Source organism: Phocoena phocoena, chromosome 5 (genome assembly GCF_963924675.1).
Source record: "Phocoena phocoena chromosome 5, mPhoPho1.1, whole genome shotgun sequence".
NCBI classification, from domain to species: domain Eukaryota; kingdom Metazoa; phylum Chordata; class Mammalia; order Artiodactyla; family Phocoenidae; genus Phocoena; species Phocoena phocoena.
This window is the reverse complement of record NC_089223.1, coordinates 53,326,789-53,347,861: the sequence shown is the minus strand read 5'-3', so window position 1 is coordinate 53,347,861 and position 21,073 is coordinate 53,326,789. Positions and strand designations below refer to the sequence as shown.

General features: G+C 35.6%; 1 protein-coding gene across 1 annotated transcript in view; it reads right to left on the bottom strand.

The window, feature by feature from the left end:
- Window positions 1–21,073, bottom strand: part of UBA6 (ubiquitin like modifier activating enzyme 6) — a 78,359-nt gene that overhangs the window by 30,104 nt on the left and 27,182 nt on the right. The window contains exons 7-13 of the mRNA XM_065877194.1: window positions 13,080–13,160; window positions 10,687–10,809; window positions 8,763–8,886; window positions 5,250–5,353; window positions 3,640–3,702; window positions 2,630–2,706; window positions 2,078–2,144 (exon numbers count right to left, since the gene is read on the bottom strand). Of these exons, the coding sequence (XP_065733266.1) occupies window positions 2,078–2,144; window positions 2,630–2,706; window positions 3,640–3,702; window positions 5,250–5,353; window positions 8,763–8,886; window positions 10,687–10,809; window positions 13,080–13,160 (639 nt within the window). The remainder of the gene's footprint in view (window positions 1–2,077; window positions 2,145–2,629; window positions 2,707–3,639; window positions 3,703–5,249; window positions 5,354–8,762; window positions 8,887–10,686; window positions 10,810–13,079; window positions 13,161–21,073) is intronic.

Here is a 21,073-nt window from a genome sequence, read left to right as displayed (position 1 = left end):
GGACTTCATATTGCTGCAAGCCTGAACAGAGAGCAGGAAGCGTGTAACCACAGAAGAGAGAATGAAAAGCCTAATGTGACAAAGCACAGTCAAAATCATCCTGAGAAAACAGAAAGCCCATACTAAGTGCAAAAAATACTGAACATGTATGAAGTCTGGCAGATCTCAGCAGTGGCTATGATGAAAGAACTTCCCTGGGGAGAATGATAGAAAGGGGGAGATATCCCTTGACAGAGAAGGCTAAAAAAGGAAGTAAGAGAGGAAGTTAAGTAGGATTTGGCAGAAAGCAAAGAGATCCACAAGATATATCAACACGTATCCACCAAAAAAATTTTTTTAGTTAAAAAAAAAAATCACCTATTAAAGAAACTCCTTTTCAGGAAGAGAAGAGGAAGAGGGGCTCTAGAAATAAAAATTTGAAAAAGCACCAAAAAACCTTACCCTGTCCAAAAGCATATACAGAAAAATCAGTTTACCAAACAAAGAAGATGTAAAAAGGAGACAGAAAATTAGAATCAAAACATTTCAGTACTGAAAATTTCTCCCCCAAACTAATTATAAGGCAGAGTAAATTTGACTGAGTGAATTATATATCAACAAACACTTGGAGATGTGGAAAACCCCACCTTGAATCAGAAATTTAATAACTAAGAACCCAAATGATCCATTCCACCTTCCCCAAAGGGGAAAAATAAATAAATAAAAGAAAGTATGAATCAAAATGGGCTCATGGTATACCTTGAAAAATTGACTGAATGATCAATCTTGAGTTATAACTTGGTAAAACTATTAGATTTCACAGATGAAAAAATACACAGAAGAAAAAAATATACAGGGCCCCAAGGCAAAAAGACCAGATTATTTATAAAAAGTAAGAAAAGTAAGCTGACATCCTATTTCTCAACTACAAGATACAAAGCAAGATATCAAGGAAGAAAGTTAACAGCCTTGAATTTTACTTTCAGCCAGGCTCCTTTCAAGAATAAAGGTTACATAAAAATTTGAAATGTGTTAAGAACTCAGGGAATACGGTTAATTCTAAGTTCCTTCTGAGAAATGCACCAGCGACTAAACCTGATTTCAAGTCTTACTATAAAGCTACAGTAATCAAAATAGGATGGTACTAGCAAAAGGATAGAAACAACCAATGGAAGATAATATTGGGTTCAGAAAGAGCCCTACACATATGTGGTCAATAAATTTCTGACAAAGATGCCAAAAAAACTGGATAAAAAAAAAATGTCTTTTCAATAAATGGGCTAGAATTACTGGATATTCATACACAAAATAATTAACCTTGATCTATGCCTGGCAAGACAGAAAAGAACAAATTAATAAAAGTACAGGGCTTCCCTGGTGGCGCAGTGGTTGAGAGTCCGCCTGCTGATGCAGGGGACACGGGTTCATGCCCCGGTGCGGGAGGATGCCACATGCCGCAGGGCGGCTGGGCCCATGAGCCATGGCCGCTGAGCCTGCGCGTCCGGAGCCTGTGCTCCGCAACGGGAGAGGCCACAGTGGTGAGAGGCCCGCGTACAGCAAAAAAAAAAAAAAAAAAGTACAAAACTGTACACAGTGAGTTCAAAATGTATAGTCATGTACACGAACTATACTTTGTATGGTACAGAAAAATAAACTCACAAAACAATAAACCTTCTAGAAGAAAATACAGGGGAAAAGCTTTATGATTTTGAGTTAAAAAAGGGCACAAACCATAAAAAAGAAAAACTGATAAACTGAACTTCAGCAAAATTAAAAACCTGTGCTCCTCAAAAGACACTGTATTGATAGTAAAATGAAAAGACAACCCACAGACTGGAAGAAAATATCTGTAAAATGTGTGTCTGATAAAGGACTAATTTCCAGATTATATAAAGAATGCTCTCAATTAATAAGAAGATAACAACCTAATTAAAAACCAGGCAAAGATTTGCAAAACTCAAGTAGAATAATGTCAAGTAACTTGCTTACTGTCACAGAGTCAATAAGTAGCAAAACTGGAATTTGCAGGATAAGAGAACAGTAATATATAGATTTATATGTTACATAATTTTTGATGGCCATAACTTTGAATATTCACCTGCTCTTCCAAGGTTTCACTTATAGATGTTGCTAGTTTCAACAGCTCTTCTGAATCTTGTTGGCATCTAGGATTCAAAATAAAACACCCCAATTTCAATGTTCTCAATTGCTATAAACAGTAGGTCATATTCAAAACTGAAATTTAAGAAATATGTTGAAAACCTGTGGATTACAAAGTGCTTACTGACTTTAAGGTAACTGGTTTATAAATACATTACTTCAAAATTACATCAAAATCATGCTCACCTAAGAACAGTATATAATGTTTAGTTTTAAATATACATGGCAAAAACTTTTTGCAACAATACCAGGAGATAAAAAATTCTATAGCGGATTCATAATTTAATAATTCTCAGATTTTTTATTTTAAAAAGTTACAGCTTTTGAAGACTTCAAAATAGGAAAATTCTTATTTAGTATAACTCCATTTTTATAAATTGATCTCTCCACTCCTACCAGAAAAAAGACCAGGTCAGAAGTGTTTATACAGTTTGGTGTATCTAGTGGTATTACAATAAAAAAAAAAGTTATTTCAAACAAAGAACATTACCCAGTATTTGGCTTGCGACTATAGTTCTCCTGAAACTGGTCCAAGGCAAGCATGGCTGAGTGAATCTCTAAAGGTGCCTATTTAGAACATTAAAAATTGGTCAATATTTATTGAGTGTGTAATATGTGTCAGGCACTGTGCTAATGCTTTTAAGACATTATTTAATTTAATCATTATAATAAATGTATTAGCTTATTACTATTATCTTTATATAACAGATAAGGAAGCTGAGACTTGACTTCAAGGTCATAAAGATATATTTAAACAAAGATCTAAGGTTTTTTTCCCTCTCCCGTTGCGGAGCACAGGCTCCAGACACGCAGGCTCAGCGGCCAAGGCTCACGGGCCCAGCTGCTCCGCGGCATGTGGGATCTTCCCGGACCGGGGCACAAACCCACGTCCCCTGCATTGGCAGGTGGACTCTCAACCACTGTGCCACCAGGGAAGCCCAAGATCTAAGTTTTAATCCCAGGTTCTATGACTAGTTTTTATTAGGTTATCCATATGAAACAAAGTATTACCAACTGAACAAAGGAAACAAAATGTCTGTACAAGAGCACCGAATTCTTTTTCTTTATTAACATTTACAAATTTGGAAACTGTTAATATCGAATATAATTCTTTACTTATCACAAATACATTCACTGCTACAAAACTGATCCAGTGATTTAAAAAAAACAGAATAAATGCTTCCAAAGTTTTTACGGAAGAACTATGTATTATATAAAACTCTACATGGTTCAGAAAATCTTTTAATATGATCACCTTTGCATAAATTAATGAAACCACCTTTACACTATCAAACCTGGTATATCATTATAAAAGTAAACCTTTTTCCTATTATTTTAACATTTCCATTATATAAATTCCTATTTTTAATCCTTCGGCATCAGCTCTAGATACATGAATACAACTTTTATTTTTTAAAAATCCAACAGTCTGACAGAAATCTTCATAATCCCTTACCAATCCCCACCTGCCTTTCTCAAACCTGCAAAGCATTTATTTACCTCAGGTTTGCTAAAATCCGCAATAAGGCACTTTGGATGTTTTATCTGCTTCTCTAATGGTTCCTAACAGAAAAAAACAAAACAAACAACAGAAAAAAATCCACTATTACTTCGGAGCAAGCACATGACTACTTGACAAACTACACAGAGCACTAAAAGCAATGGCTCCCTCCCAAAGGTCTGAAATAAATAAGGTTAGGCTAATATGTTTTAACTGAAATATAAAATAGCTACCATTCACTGGTTACCACTTTTCGTATTACCACACTTTATTTTTTTAATGTTACATGCAACTAGATAACCTGCTCCAAATAGTAAATTTGGGAAGAATTGGTACAAACATTTGTATACTCGAAAAAATCTATAATCTTAGTCAAAGAGCTACCATATTTTTTTGATACCAAGTTATCAGGACTCATTATGCCTGACATAACTTGAATAAATACCCAGTTAAAATTTTCTGTGTGGAGCAAAGGACACACCAAGCCCAAAAAAACCCAACCAACACTCCACCACCACCTCTGCCCCCCCCCAAAAACAAACCCAATCTGAAATTTACTTGAGGCATAATTAAAAACTGGGGTAAATGGCAAGAGGAAGTAATGCACAAATCTTCCTACAGCAGATTTGACTAGCTGTAGCATTTTAATCTGTTTAGCTCTAACTTTGGCTTGAACAAAACCCTGTAGAAGACTTTAGTTAATAATTGTTCTGGAAAAGAAAAGGCAGTCAAGTTAAAACCTTGAGAACTTGCAAGAAAAAAGAGACTTATTAGACAGCTTATGCTGAGAAGTGGCCTAAGGATTTAAGCAGCAAGAGGCTCGCTGGTTCCTTGATACAAGTAGCCTCTACATTCTCTCTGTACGGATACTTACCTTTCCTTTCAATGCCAGTTTATGGGAATTATTTAACATTTCTAACATATTACAGTATTTCTTTTTTTTTTCTTTTGCGGTACGCAGGCCTCTCACTGTTGTGGCCTCTCCCGTTGTGGAGCACAGGCTCCGGACGCACAGGCTCAGCGGCCATGGCTCATGGGCCCAGCCGCTCCACGGCATGTGGGATCTTCCCGGACCGGGGCACGAACCCGCGTCCCCTACATCGGCAGGCGGACTCTCAACCACTGCGCCACCAGGGAAGCCACTACACTATTTCTTGAAATCCAAAACATTAAAAATTTAAAAACCTGGATTAACAAATATGATGAATAAAAGAAATATTCCTTTTACTTCAAAAATGTAAATGACTGAGTAATAAAACAGAACATATAATGAATCAATGCTTATTAAATCTTTCAAATACATATTAGTTATATCTTTTGTCTTAGGAAGTAATTATAAGAAGGTTTTGAAGGTTTATAAGAAGTATAATCAACTCTTTGATGAGTCACAAAGGAGTAGTTCCTTTGTGAACTATATGGATGGGTATTGTAGCTGTAAATTTTTTTGCTGCTATCAGTTTATTTCCATAGATTGATTCCATTTTCCTGAAAGTGGGTACAAATTAAAAAACAAAATCTGTTCAGCCTTTGAATTACTTTTATTGCTTTTTTTCTCCCTGCCATTCTTCTGTAAAGAAACATTTTTTTAATCAGAAAAAAAAATACTTACAAAGCAGAATGTTTTAGGAGTCTTAACTTGAACAGCTATCCCTCCATGTAAATAAGGTTCCAGTTCTCTAGTATCACCAATGCTAAAAGAAAATGGTGATACCACTAAAAGGAGGAAAAAAGAAAACCATTACATACTGATATAAGTATTTAAATTTGAAGGTTTATCACCATAAAGATGTTAATTTTTCATAGTTTACAAAATTAAGATCTCAGTATAAATCATTTTATTTGGTGATGGGTGGAAGTGTGGGGAGCTAGACAGATTATTTTTCCCATACAAATATAAGGACTTAAGCAAAAATGGCCAAGAAAACTTGGAAGGAAAAAAAAGGAATGAGAGGTGCTTATTATTAGATATTAAAATACTTTATAAAGACTCAATAATTAATATACTGATACTTTATATATATATAATTCATAATAACTAAAATAGTATGATACTGGCTCATGAATAGACAGGCAGACAAACAGAATAGATTATTCAGTAACAGACCCACAAGGGACACAATTAAGGTGGTACCTCAAACCAGCAAAGAAAAGATACTCAATAAATCTTTTGGAAAAAAAGCCATCTGGGAAAGTATTCCAAATGGATAAAAGTTTAAATATCAAAAACGATGACAAAAAAATTATTAGATAAGAGCATAGGAGAAAAATTGCTTTAAAACTTTGCAGTAAGGAAGGTTTTCCTAATTATGACTCAAAAGAAAAAATTGAAAGCTTTGACATCATATACACATAGAGCCATCACAAGCAAAGTCAAATGCCAAACTAGAAAATAAATTTTGTGACTCATATTAAAAAAAAAAAACTCAGCAAACATGCCCTATATATTAGGAGTTCTGGGGAAAAATAACAACTCAGTGAGAAAGTGGGCAAAGGACAGATGATTCACATTAAAGGAAAAAGAAATAGCTCTAAAACTTAAGAAAAGATACTTAATCTCATTCATAAAATGTAAAACGCAAATCAAAATTATACTATACCACTTTCAATCATACAGGAGACTATTCTACAATTACTGATGTGAAAAGACCATCTAGATGTTTAATTTAATGAAAAGGCAAAGGGCAGCTCTAGTCATAATATGTTACCTTGCATGTAAAAATGCATAAGGAAACCTGGAAGGGCACACAATAAACTAAGAATAGTGGACAGGTAAGAATGAGTGGGAGCCATAGGTGGGCAATAAAGTTTTCACTATAAACATTTGCCTTCTATTTTTTTTAAAAGTAATTAATTTATTTATTTTTGGCTGCACTGGGTCTTCATTGTGCATGGGCTTTCTCTAGTTGCGGTGAGTGGGTCTACTCTTCATTGCGGTGCATGGGATTCTCATTGTGGTGGCTTGCCTTGTTGCGGAGCACGGGCTCCAGGTGTGCAGGCTTCACTAGTTGTGGCATGCGGGCTCAGTAGTTGTGGCTCGCGGGCTCTAGAGTGCAGGCTCAGCAGTTGTGGTGCATGGGCTTAGTTGCTCCGTGGCATGTGGTATCCTCCCGGATAAGGGATCAAACCCGTGTCCCCAGCATTGGCAGGTGGATCCTTAACCACTGTACCACCAGGGAAGTCCCCCTTCTATTGTTTTTGAACGATTTGCTTATTCACAAAATTAAATTAAATAAACAAGGTTTATATATTAAGTAGACAGAAAAGGTCAGCAGAGTACACATCAAACTTAGCTGCTGTTACTTCTGGAGTAGAGGGGAGGTCTGAACTAGTACTCATTTTTAACTCTACCTAAACACAAATACATATATATATCTAGAATAAGCATATATTGTTTTAGCTATTTAAAAATGTTTTTCAAATAACAGAAAATTACTTTAGAGCAGTAAGTACCAACTAATAAATGTTAAGAAAAAAAAAGTTTCATAAACTGCTACTCTATTCAAATATTCTCTCTCTGCCCAAAGAATTTTTGGTACAAAATGTGGGTTTTATTTTCATTCCTTGATATCCAGTGGCTTCTCCTGTTAATATATACATATAGCCTCAAGATGCAGATCCAGCACCACAATCCACCATTGCATGGCCCCCAACACAACAAAGGATAATCCTAAATAGTTAGTTGAGTCAATTTATGCAAAAACAGATAAAAATTCTTTAATATCAGTGATCTCAATCTATATTTTACATAGTTAGATACAGTCTGGGAAACAATCCAACAGTTTTGTTACCAAAGATTTTTTTTTTTAATATTTATTTATTTGGTTGCGCCAGGTCTTAGTTGCAGCAGGTGGGCTCCTTAGTTGTGACTCGTGGACCCCCTAGTTGTGGCATGCAAACTTTTAGTTGCGGCATGCATGTGGGATCTAGTTCCCTGACCAGGGATCGAACCCTGGCCCCCTGCACTGGCAGCAGAGTCTCAACCATTGTGCCACCAGGGAACTCCCCAAAGATTCTTAAATATAGATCCAAAGTTGTTTTGGTATAAAGAGTTCGTAACAGGGACTGATTTTTTTTTTTTTTTCTCTCCTAAGGATCCATCTCGTAGTCATGAAAAGAAAAATAAAAGTAATCCATTTATTAGTCTATACACTAATCACATAATTATACTTTTAGATGCCCTAAAGATAAAACTGAATCACTCTCAACTGAACAGGTGTAAACATGCTGTCTCTGAGTTACAAGACATCTAGCAATGTCTTTAACTTTTTTAAACATGGCTGGAGGAAAATCACAAGCTACGCAGACTAACGCTGCTATAAATTCATTATTTTCAACTTCAAATGGATCCTAAATGAAGCCTGATGATTTTTCGATTTTTTAAAATGTTTATTCTCCTCAAATCTCTGGCCTTACCACCTTACCTCTCCTTTGGGCCATGATTTCATCTCAGTCCACTGACAAAACATTCCTACAGCTTCTTGCCAATAAATCCACAAACCTGCCTGCAATAACATCCATTCATCCCTTTATCCAAGCCACTGAACAAAAACATATATCTTCACTTGAATACTTCACTGTCACCTCACCCAACAAGCCTAGACTGTACTCATTATTTCTCTCCAAAACCTGCTCCTCTTCTTGCACTCCCTAATGTGTAAATAAGGTGCCAGAATCTTCACTCACCTACCATAAAGTTTTCCCTTAAATGTCTTGAGACTCTTGCTATCTCAACTCCAACTGTCACCCCTGCTATATTACATCTTTAAGTTCTTTGAATTCTCTTGCTTTTTACTGTTTGTCTCTGCACAGAATATTCTTTTCATCATCTTCGTAAGCCAATGCAATCAATTTTAATCAAGATACCCTGTCCCCACTGCTGCTGTACCAAAAGTGAGTAGGTTTCCTTGCTAAGGTTAGAGTTCCCAGAATGCCTTTTCTCTCTTTATACCATCACTGCTGAATGTTAGTATCCCCTCACTTGGATTAAATGTCTTGAGGCCAAGAATTCGATCATGTCTGTCTGAGCTGATGGTGTGTTCTTGACACCGAGTATAGTGTCTGAACTGTAAACATGCTGAATAATGGATAAGTATAAATGAATTAATAAAACACATAAACTTACCAGTTATTTGTTGTGTGGATCCATTTAAGCCTGTCATTCCATTAATTTCTCGAAATGTTAGGAATTGTCCTGTTTCAAGTTTGTGAGGACGATTTTCAAGGCAAGTGACAATACCAGGATTAGCCTAGAAATAAGAGTAATATACTAAAAAACAAGTCCATGTATTCCTTTTTTGTACAAATTCCAAATCTCACACAAAAAGGAACATATTATCATAAAATTCTCAAAATAACCAAAATTCCAAGCCATTCTTCTCCTTCCATATTAAAAGCAATGCTTTAAAGAATTGTAACAAAATAGTGACTTATCATTTTATTATGTGATTTTCAAACTTATTTTATTATGAATGTTTAAAATATAATTTCTATGTTTGGGGGAAACAGATTCCACAAGGGAGTTCAAATATTTCACAGATGCAAAGATTCTCGTGATTTATAAAAACATTCGAAGTGACTGAATGGTTAAGTTTCAAAGTCATTCATGACAGACTCTGTACATAAAAGATGAGTCTAACTTTGAAGATCAAAGAAATGTAAGAACAGAGGATGGAAATTTAAAGCCAGGAAAGTGGTAGTTTAAAGCTTATCCAACACTTTAAAGCAAAGAAATATTATGTATCCCTGCTTATCAAGATAAAAACAGGAAGTAATTGGCTTAACTCACCTAAAAGGTGGATGAGATAGGTCAGACACCAGGAAATTTCCTAACTGCATATAATCCATCACATTGCTTGAATAATGTGATAATAATTTAATTTACATAAAAGCTAATAGAATTATAATTCTCTCTTTCATAAGTATGTAAATTCTAAAAATTCTCTTGCTGTTTAAGGGTTTGAGAAATACAATTATTATCACAAACATGTAGATAAAATTAATGTAATGTGGGTTTACTAATATCTCAACAAGAATAGAATTCATAAGGACTTTAAGGAGAAATAATTTACAGATAAGTTAAATGGGAACATTCATGATATTTTTCTAATTTTTTATGGATAACCTCCATATTTCCTGCACTATTCAATAAAAGACAATATCAGTGCAATACAAGATCCCTTGGAGCTTATTCTAACTCTATAATATTCTTAGGGACAAACTAACAATAACTAGAGAAGGTAAAAGGCTGAACAATAACCATTCTGTAAGCAAAGAGATACACAAAATGATTTTTCAATGAATTTTTTCTTAAAAAGGGGTGAGAAAGGCAACATTACACTGGCTTTAAAAAGAAAGCATAAAGATAAAATCACAAATACTATTCAGTCAAAGTATATTATCATTTCCTTATGTTTGGTTTCTTTTGAGCTTTAATGTAAATTGATCATTAAGAGTGCAAATAAAGTTAATGATTTAGGCTAAACTACAGAAAAAGTAGTAAAAATGGATCATAATAATTTCTCCAATTCTTTCAGGGAATAAAAAATTATGCTTGCATGATATTAAGAGAACATGGTTAGAAAATTCAGAGTTTTTGATTTGAAGGTTAATTAACTCTTAAACTTTTCTCATCCTCCAAATAATGTTTTAGAAATATAACAAATTAGAAAAGCTTTTGTTTATGATGACTTAAGTGTTCATCTTCCTGGAGTCAGAGTGTTGGGCCAAGTGACTTATTACATACTTAGTACATCTATGATCTGACAAATCAACAGTTCAGTAAACACTGACTCACAATTCATGTCCCATAGGAACATGACAGAGAACAAAATTAAAATTAATGACATAAGCAAATGTTCATCAATTGTTAAAAAATGTTAGATGGAATCCAGAATACTCTCTCTTAATATTCTAACTTCAATTTTAAACAAATAAAAAATACTGCATATTACAATATTTTGCTAATATCACCTTTTAAAAAAGTTTTCACATCAACTTAAAAAAAATCAATCATATACATATACAATAATATATGTATATAATCATACTTGCGTTATATTTGAAATGAAAATCTCTTTTGGTTCCTCTCCTGTTGTATCTAAAACTTCAAATTCGTCACCGAAATCACAAAACAACCGTGACCAAATTCCATGTATATCTGCACTGATGAACTGTGAAATAAAGAAACAAGTTCAAGCTTATACATTTATATAAAGAAAAACAACCCCTCAACTATCTTAGGCCTTTTGGTGACAATTTTATTTATAATTAAGCATATTATTTGAGGTATAAAGTGACCACAAATATGATAATTTGTTTGTAAATTGGTTTTGGAATCAAGGATTTTGATATTTCGGACTGGATATCTAGTGTTAACAAAATTAGAAGCAACATCAGCACACCATCATTGTACATTCTATAATTTTTAAATAACAAAAATTCGTGCCTTGCCCTAAAAATCAAGCACAGAATATAAGAAAGATAACTTGGTTTGACAGTCTAGCAGTGAATTCTTACCTTTCATTTTAGAAAAGAAGAATGGAGTGTCCATTCACCAAAAGCGGTAGAGTTGAAGGAAAATAAAACAGCTAAAAACTCAGAGTGGCGTCAACAGGAAAGGGTTGAGGTACTAACAGTGCACATCGAAATTATGAAAGGTAAGAATCAGATTCTTAAACACAATCATAAATGTTTTATTGAAAGTGATTTTTATAACATTCTCCAGTCTAAGAAAATGTAAAGAAATTATTTTTGTGCTCAGTTAGTTTTAGACATACTGATAATAAAGAAAAAGTCTTAATCTGTAACACATATGATCCTGTATAAGGTGATATTTTTCTAACAAAAACTAAAGCCAATCATATTTGGGCATAAGAACGTAGCCCATTGAAATAATTTATACCACCTATTATATGAGGTAGTGAAATAGCTAACAGAAGACTACCTCCTACTTGATCATGCACTGCCTTTACTATCAAAATAGGTACCTACAGCATTTTTTATGAGACATAAAACCGAGAAGAAATTTATAAGCTTTTTTTTTAAGTTTAAAAGCTGCAAACTCAAGGACAATTTCTTTCTTTGCAAAACAACTTTAAAGTATGAATATATGCATCAATCACATAAAGATTTTACTTTACAACCTTGTGTAATTATTTTGTAAAACTATTTTTTTTTTTTTTTTTTTTTTTGCGGTACGCAGGCCTCTCACTGCTGTGGCCTCTCCCGTTGTGGAGCACAGGCTCCAGATGCGCAGGCCCAGCGGCCATGGCTCATGGGCCCAGCCGCTCTGTGGCACGCGGGATCCTCCCGGACCGGGGTACAAACCCGTGTCCCCTGCATCGGCAGGCGGACTCCCAACCACCGTGCCACCAGGGAAGCCCTATTTTGTAAAACTTTTGTGTTCTGTTCTAAGTTTACTGACTACTCTGTCTTATTCATCTACTTAATTTAATTTGTAAAACAACACAAATGTTCTACAGAGTATAAATATGCTATGTAAGTACCACAATCCAAAGATTTTCAGCACATCTATTTTATACAGTATGATGATAGTTTAGTGCCTATCTCAAAGGAACAAATAGCATTTTCCTTTTGCCAAAGGAACAAAGGACCCCACGAAGGAGGTGGAGTTAGTAATATGTATGCAGTTGTAGGGGATGTAGACCTCTTTCCATTCTTCTCATCTAGACCTCTTTCCATTCTTCTCAATGTCATCACTACTTAACAATACCTAATTACTCTGAACAAAAATCTAGGAGTCATTCTTTATCATTCTTTCCTTCACAACTCTTATTCATCCATTCTCAATCCCATTAGTCTGTTTTTACAAAAGATACCTCGAATTCAATGACTTCTCACATTCTCTATTCCCATCAAGGCACAAGTATCTCTCACTTGGACTACTTACTGCATTAGCCCCTAACTGGTCTAGCCACCTCTACTCTACTGTTACAATTCAACAGTTCTCTTTCTTTTTGGTTTCACAATCCCTTCACATTCTTAAAAATTACTGATGACCCAATTAGATTTTATTTATGTGGGTTATACGTACTGATATTTACTGTGTTAGAAAGTAAAACCAAGAAACACTTAAAAGACAAGAACACACACACACATTCAATTAGCTGTCAGAGCAATAATATCACCACATATCAAGTAGACTTTGTAAACTCTATTGCACCCCATAAGAGAATCACAGTGAAAAAAGCAAATAACATTTCAGTAATATTATTATAGTTTGACTTTGCAGACCCTATGAAAGGGTCTCAGGGACCCTCAGTGTCCTTGGACCACACTTCGAAAACCAAAATTAAAAAGTATTATTGATTGTCCTCATGTAAAAAGTTTCTTATATAACTCACTGAAAAGCTATAAATTCTAATACTGAAAGTGCTTTTCCTTTGGTAAACTATGTGTCATTATTAAGTGATACTATTACCTTTATTGGAGGGCACTGAGAACGGCAAAAGTCATTGATCTTCTTCTGAAATGATAGTTTGATCTCAGTCAATACTACACACTGTTGAGAAGAATACAAGAATTACAGATTAAAAAATAAACAATTATTTTGGTAATGTACAACTTCTAAATCAGAAGCATTTCAGTTTGCACTATGCTAAAAATACCTTATTTTCTTGGTAAAAAATACTATCGTATTGTACTCCATTTTAAGGTCAATACCTTCAGAGGTACAGAGTAGCAAAAGTAAAAGTAACATATACAGCCATCTCTAGGTATCTGCAGGGGATTGGTTCTAGAACTCCCTATGGATACCAGAATCTGCAGATACTCAAGTCCCTTACATAAAATGTCATAGTATATACAGGACAAAACCTGCCCACACTAAATTCAATTATCATCACAATTAGAAGCAAACCTTAATATCCTATGTGGCATTTACACAACTCAAATGGTTGGAGGTTTTTTTTTGTTTTTTTTTTTCCGGTACGTGGGCCTCTCACTGTTGTGGCCTCTCCCATTGCGGAGCACAGGCTCTGGACGTGCAGGCTCAGCGGCCATGGCTCACGGGCCCAGCCGCTCCGCGGTATGTGGGATCCTCCCGGACCGGGGCACGAACCTGTGTCCCCTGCATTGGCAGGCGGACTCTCAACCACTGCGCCACTAGGGAAGCCCCTTGGAGATTTTATTTTACCTGTTACTGCCATGGAAATGCTTAGTCATCAAAATATTAATTAAATGCTAGCTTAAAACAATTACATTTTCAAAGAGGTACATTAGTTGGCTGAGCTTTCTTTTACTTTTACTGCAGAGATTCAACAGATTCACAATATTACAGCTTTTATTTATGACAATGCCACCAAGTTCTGTTATTTAAGATAGCAAATTATAATTTTCAATGCTTAATTTTTTATCATCACCCTGTGAGATAAGTAGAGAAGGTTTTATAATTAGATTTTATCATAGCTAACTTAAACTCATAAAGGTCAAATATTTTCTTAGGGTCATTTATCTATCAAGTGGCAAAAGCAGGTTGACACGCTCAGTCCAGAGCTTTCCTTACTGCTGGTTTCCATGAAATGGATAACTCAGTTTCACTACAAATAACCAGGTATGGATTTAGTTTTATCTAGCTTAGAATAGGGTGTGATTCCTACAGAGCGGTAATCCTCCATCGATCTCTTACTGTTTATATATCTCTCACTGGGTATACCACGAATGCAAGGCTCTGACCATTCTTTATGTGGGCTGTTTCTCAGGTTTGTATTTGCCTTGTGCAGACTTGAGAAATGAGGTAATGTCTCCCTCTGGGACAAAGAGCAAGCTTGTTCACTGCTTGCTATAAAACAGCAAGTTCCCCAAGCTCAATGTTCCTTTCCTCTAAAGGAACCCACTACATGTGCAGGCATCCACTGAGCCCTCTGTACTGCACAGGTGGGATTTGGAGGAATGCAGGAGGAAACAAGGCAAATATCATGCTCACACATTTACCATGCTCTAAGTAATAAAGTCCTTAGTCTCTGATCCAGGAATCTCATGTTTTCTGCCAGCATCCATGAAACTCTAACAGGCTAACTTACTGGCTTGCAATTAGGGTAAAATCAAATCCTATTAGACCCAGTACATACTGAGTCTAATTTGTGTTTCATCAATGCTAGAAAATTCTCAACCATAATTTGAATATGCCTTTTTCTAGAAGTCCAATCTCACGAATTAGACCTTTTTATTCAAGCTCTCATTTCTTTTAATTTCTCTTTAGTATATTCTCTTATTACTGTGAGCTGTAGTTTTTATTTTTAGATTTAATTCTATTTATTTATTTATTTTGGCTGCATTGGGTCTTCGTTGCTGTGCGTGGGCTTTCTCTAGCTGTGGCAAGCAGAGGTCGCTCTTTGTTGCTGTATGCAGGCTTCTCATTGTGGTGGCTTCTCCTCTTGCAGAGCACGGGCTCTAGGTGTGGGGGCTTCAGTAATTGCAGCACGCGGGCTCAGCAGTTGTGGCACATGGGCTCTAGAGCACAGGCTCGGTAATTGTGGTGCACAGGCTTAGATGCTCTGCAGCATGTGGGATCTTCCCGGACGAGGGCTCAAACCCCTGTCCCCTGCACTGGAAGGTGGATTCTTATCCACTGCACCACCAGGGAAGTCCCTGTGGTTTCACTAATCTCCTCAGCTCTATCTTTCGATTTATTAATTCTTATTCCAGTTGTATCTATCCACTGTTTAATATATTCATTGTTTTAATTTTTAGGACTATATTTTTCATTTCTAAAAGTTCTATTTGGTTATATCTGCCTGATTGCTTTCAATAGTGTCTTATTTTCCCATTGTATATTTAATCCCTTCTTGTAAGATTTAGTCTGTTTGAACATCTATATTTTATAGTCCCTATCCAATAATTCTATTGTCTGAAATTCTTGGAGGTTTAATTCTATTGTTTGTTATATCCACTGACTCTTGATCATGCTGAACTGCTTTTTCCTGTCTTATTATTTTGTATTATGAACACAGCCTCATAGGAGCTTTACATATTAGAATATACTGTGGCCTGGTTGAGGGTATATGCCTCTAGATCTTCTGTTTCTGTCTGGCATTCCAGCATATCACCAGCTTAGTACTATGCTTTGTGTGTGTGTGTGTGTGTGTGTGTGTGTGTGTGTGTGTGTGTGTGTATATCAAGATATTTATTGTGTACAAGATAGTTTACTGTCTTTTTCAAATTCTAAGCCTTGTATAATTCATTCACTCATTAGGCTAAAAGAGGCCTTAGGAAGTTATTCAATATAATCTCCTGAATGCAGGCAAGTCTACATGATAATGTGCATAGAAGTAAAATCAAGACTTAAAATCTTTAAAATCACAAGGCACCTTCACAGCTTTCTCAATCACACTTGTTTCAAGACATAACAATCATCTCAAATATGTCATACACAAAAAATTACTGATCGGACATTCACAAAATATGCTTTGAATGAAAATAACATAGCAACAATTCACTCAGAGACACCTATATGGCAAAAACTATACCATAATACAAATCAGAAATAAGAGTTTAGGGTGAAAATTTGAAAAAGGTACAAATTTAAGGGCTGATAACCTAACTTTTCTTAAACTTACTGCTCTCTGTCTCCAAAGTTGTGCTATATCAATGACAGTCTTCCACAGTGCCTCTTCTCTATAAAAGGTGAATATACGAAAAACCAGCCCAACTGGGTAGTCATAGATTGTAACTAATGCAAGTCAGTTTTGTAAGGTGTATTTGATATTCCATCTACATAACCAGGAACTGTCTTAAATAATAACCATCCTATATTTAACCACAACCATAAATCTCATTCTGAATCAATTGAAGAAAATGCCCCAAAATTCTGATTTAATTCAATTTGAAAACCAATTCATTTCCATATAAACCATTTTTTAAAAAAGAAGCTGGAATAACATTCTGAATTATTCATAATCCTGGGAAATCATTAACTTGGGCAGTGGTTGGAAACAGCATAAAAGAAATTATCAACCAACTTCTCTCACCCCTTATGTAAGAAAGAAATGTTACTTTAATAGTTAAGAAGGCAATGAATTGGCTGACAAGGGCCCATGGTCTATGGATGAATCTAGAGATGGAATTAGGGAATGGGACACCAACTTGTGTTGAGATGTAGAATCTTCATATTTACCAAATCTTTTCTAGAGGTAATACCTTTGCTGGCTTGTCTTTCTTTTTTTCTCTCTGGTGAAACTATAAATTCTGAACTACCAATGATCAATTTCTGTGACATTTCCACCACTGACACTGGAAAAAGCTTTGTTTTACAAAAAAATACACAAAGTACATTTTTCTGAGAAGCAGATGAACAGTTGGGGTATTCTGTGGATTTTTTTACCACAGCTGCTAACATTTGCTGAACTCTGCAACAAAAGCAACTTGAAAGAAAGACGTTTCCACAGTTTGAGGAAAAGAACCAGACCAAAAAGGATAAGGGAAGCTGATGGAGAAAACTGTAACTTCCAAATGGTGAGGTCCTTAGGTTAATGATGCACTAGACTTACAGTCACACATTAGAGTTCACTCAGTATGACAGACTCTAGGTCTATCTACCTCACTACAAATAACTCAATTTCATCTCCTTTTATGGCTGAGTAATATTCCACTGTATATATGTGCCACAACTTCTTTATCCATTCATCTGTTGAGGGACACTTAGGGTGCTTCCATGTCCTGGATAGTGTAAATAGAGCTGCAATTAACATTGTGGTACATGACCCTTCTTGAACTATGGTTTTCTCAGGGTATACGCCCAAGAGTGGGTTTGCTGGGTCATATGGTAGCTCTATTTTTAGTTTTTTAAGGAACCTCCATACTGTTCTCCATAGTGGCTGTATCAATTTACATTCCCACCAACAGTGCAAGAGGGTTCCCTTTTCTCCACACCCTTTCCAACATTTAATGTCTGTAGATTTTTTTGATGATGGCCATTCTCACTGGTGTGAGGTGATAGCTCATTGTACTTTCGATTTGCATTTCTCTAATTAGTGATGTTGAGCATCCTTTCATGTGTTTGTTGGCAATCTGTATATCTTCTTTGGAGAAATATCTATTTAGGTCTTCTGCCCATTTTGGGATAGGGTTGTTTTTTTGATATTGAGCTGCATGAGCTGCTTGTATATTTTGGAGATTAATCCTTTGTCAGTTGCTTTATTTGCAAATATTTTCTCCTATTCTGAGAGTTGTCTTTTCGTCTTGTTTATGTTTTCCTTTCCTGTGCAAAAGCTTTTAAGTTACATTAGGTCCCATTTGTTTATTTTTGTTTTTATTTCCATTTCTCAAAGAGGTGGGGTCAAAAAGGATCTTGCTGTGACTTACATCATAGAGTGTTCTGCGTATGTTTTCCTCTAAGAATTTTATAGTGTCTGGCCTTATATTTAGGTCTTTAATCCATTTTGAACTTATTTTTGTGTATGATGTTAGGAATTGTTCTAATTTCATTCTTCTACATGTAGCTGTCCAGTATTCCCAGCACCACTTATTGAAGAGGCTGTCCTTTCTCCACTGTATATCCTTGCCTCCTTTATCAAAGATAAGGTGACCATATGTGCATAGATTTACTTCTAGGCTTTCTATCTTGTTCCATTGATCTATATTTCTGTTATTGGCCAGTACCATACTGCCTTGATTACTGTAGCTTTGTAGTATAGTATGAGGTCAGGGAACCTAATTCCTCCAGCTCCGTTTTTATTTCTCAAGATTGCTTTGGCTATTTGGGGCCTTTTGTGTTTCCATACAAATTGTGAAATTTTTTGTTCTAGTTCTATGAAAAATGCCAGTGGTAGTTTGATAGGGATTGCACTGAATCTGTAGATTGCTTTGGGAAGTAGAGTCATTTTCACAATGTTGATTCTTCCAATCCAAGAACATGGTATATCTCTCCATCTGTTTGTATCATTTTAAATTTCTTTCATCAGTGTCTTATAATTTTCTGCATACAGGTCTTTTGTCTCCTTAGGTAGGTTTATTCCTGATATTTTATTCTTTTTGTTGCAATGGTAAATGGGAGTGTTTCCTTAATTTCTCTTTCAGATTTTTCATCATTAGCGTATAGGAATGCAAGAGATTTCTGTGCATTAATTTCATATCCTGCTACTTTACCAAATTCATTTATTAGCTCTAGTAGTTTTCTGGTAGCATCTTTAGGATTCTCTATGTATACTATCATGTCATCTGCAAACAGTGACAGTTTTACTTCTTTTCCGATTTGGATTCCTGTTATTTCTTTTTCTTCTCTGATTGCTGTGGCTAAAACTTCCAAAACTAAGTTGAATAACAGTGGTGCGAGTGGGCAACCTTTTCTTGTTCCTGATCTTAGTGGAATGGTTCCAGTGTTTCACCATTGAGAACAATGTTGGCTGTGGGTTTGTCCTACATGGCCTTTATTATTTTGAGGTAGGTTCCCTCTATGCCCACTTTCTGGAGAGTTTTTATCATAAATGCATGTTGAACTTTGTCGAAAGCTTTTTCCTCCATCTATTTTTTTTTTCTTTTTTTTTTTTTTTGCGATACGCAGGCTTCTCACTGTTGTGGCCTCTCCCGTTGTGGAGCAACAGGCTCCGGATGCACAGGCTCAGTGGCCATGGCTCATGGGCCCAGCCCCTCCAGGGCATGTGGGATCCTCCTGGACCGGGGCACGAACCCGTGTCCCCTGCATCGGCAGGCGGACTCCCAACCACTGCGCCACCAGGGAAGCCCTCTCCATCTCTTGAGATGATCATATGGTTTTTCTCCTTCAATTTGTTAATATGGTTTATCACATTGATTGATTTGCATATATTGAAGAATCCTTGCATTCCTGGGATAAACCCCACTTGATCATCGTGTATGATCCTTTTAATGTTCTGCTGGATTCTGTTTGCTAGTATTTTTTGAGGATTTTTGCACCTATGTTCATCAGTGATAATGGCCTATAGTTTTCTTCTTTTGTGACATCTTTGTCTGGTTTTGGTATCAGGGTGATGGTAGCCTTGAAGAATGAGTTTGGGAGTGTTCCTCCCTGTGCTATATTTTGGAAGAGTTTGAGAAGGATAGGTATTAGCTCTTCTCTAAATGTTTGATAGAATTCACCTGGGAAGCCATCTGGTCCTGAACTTTTGTTGGAAAATTTTTAATCACAGTTTCATTTTCAGGGCTTGTGATTAGATTGTTTATATTTTCTATTTCTTCCTGGTTCAGTCACAGAAGGTTGTTACTTTTGTAAGAATTTTTCGTTTTTCCAGGTTGTCTATTTTATTGGCATATAATGGCTTGTAGTAATCTCTCATGATCCTTTGTATTTCTTCAGTGTCAGTTGATACTCCTTTTCATGTCTAATTCTATTGATTTGAGTCTTCTCCATTTTTTTCTTGATGAATCTGGCTAACAGTTTATCAATTTTCTTTAACTTCTCAAATAACCAGCTCTTTGTTTTATTGATCTTTGCTATTGTTTTCATTTCTTTTTCATTTCTTTTTGGATCTGATCTTTATGATTTCTTTCCTTCTGCTAACTTTGGGTTTTTTTCTTCTTCTTCCTCTAATTGCTTTAGGTGTAAGGTTAGGCTGTTTGAGATTTTTCTTGTTTCTTGAGGTAGGATTGTATTGCCATAAACTTCCCTCTTAGAACTGCTTTTGTTCCATCCCATAGGTTTTGGGTTGTTGTCACTTGGTTATGTAGTAGCATACTGTTTAGCCTCCCCACGTGTTTGTATTTTTTGCAGTTTTTTTTTCCTGTAATTGATATCTAGTCTCATGCCATTATGGTCCAAAAAGATATTTGATACAATTTCAATATTCTTAAATTTACCAAGGCTTGATTTGTGACCCAAGATATGGTCTATCCTGGAGAATGTTCCATGAGCACTTGAGAAGTGTATTCTGCTGTTTTTGGATGGAATTTCCTAAAAATTTTAGGTCTATCTTCTTTAATGTATCATTTAAAGCTTGTGTTTCCTTATTTATTTTCATTTTGGATGATCTGTCCATTGGTGAAAGTGGGGTGTAAATATCCCCTATGATTGTGTTACTGTTGATTTCCCCTTTTACAGCTGTTAGCATTTGGCTTATGTATTGAGGTGCTCCTATGTTGGGCGCATAAATATTTACAATTCTTATATCTTCTTGGATTGATCCCTTGATCATTATGTAGTGTCCTTCTTTGTCTCTTGTCATAGTCTTATTGTCAAGTCTATTTTGTGGATATGAGAATTGCTACTCCAGCTTTCTTTTGATTTCCATTTGCATGGAATATCTTTTTCCATCCCCTCACTTTCAGTCTGTATGTGTTCCTAGGTCTGAAGTGGGTCCCTTGCAGTCAGCATATTGTTTCTGTATCCATTCAGTCAGTCTATATCTTTTGGTTGGAGCATTTAATCCATTTACATTTAAGGTAGTTATCAATATGTATGTTCCTATTGCCATTTTCTTAATTGTTCTGTGTTTGTTATTGTAG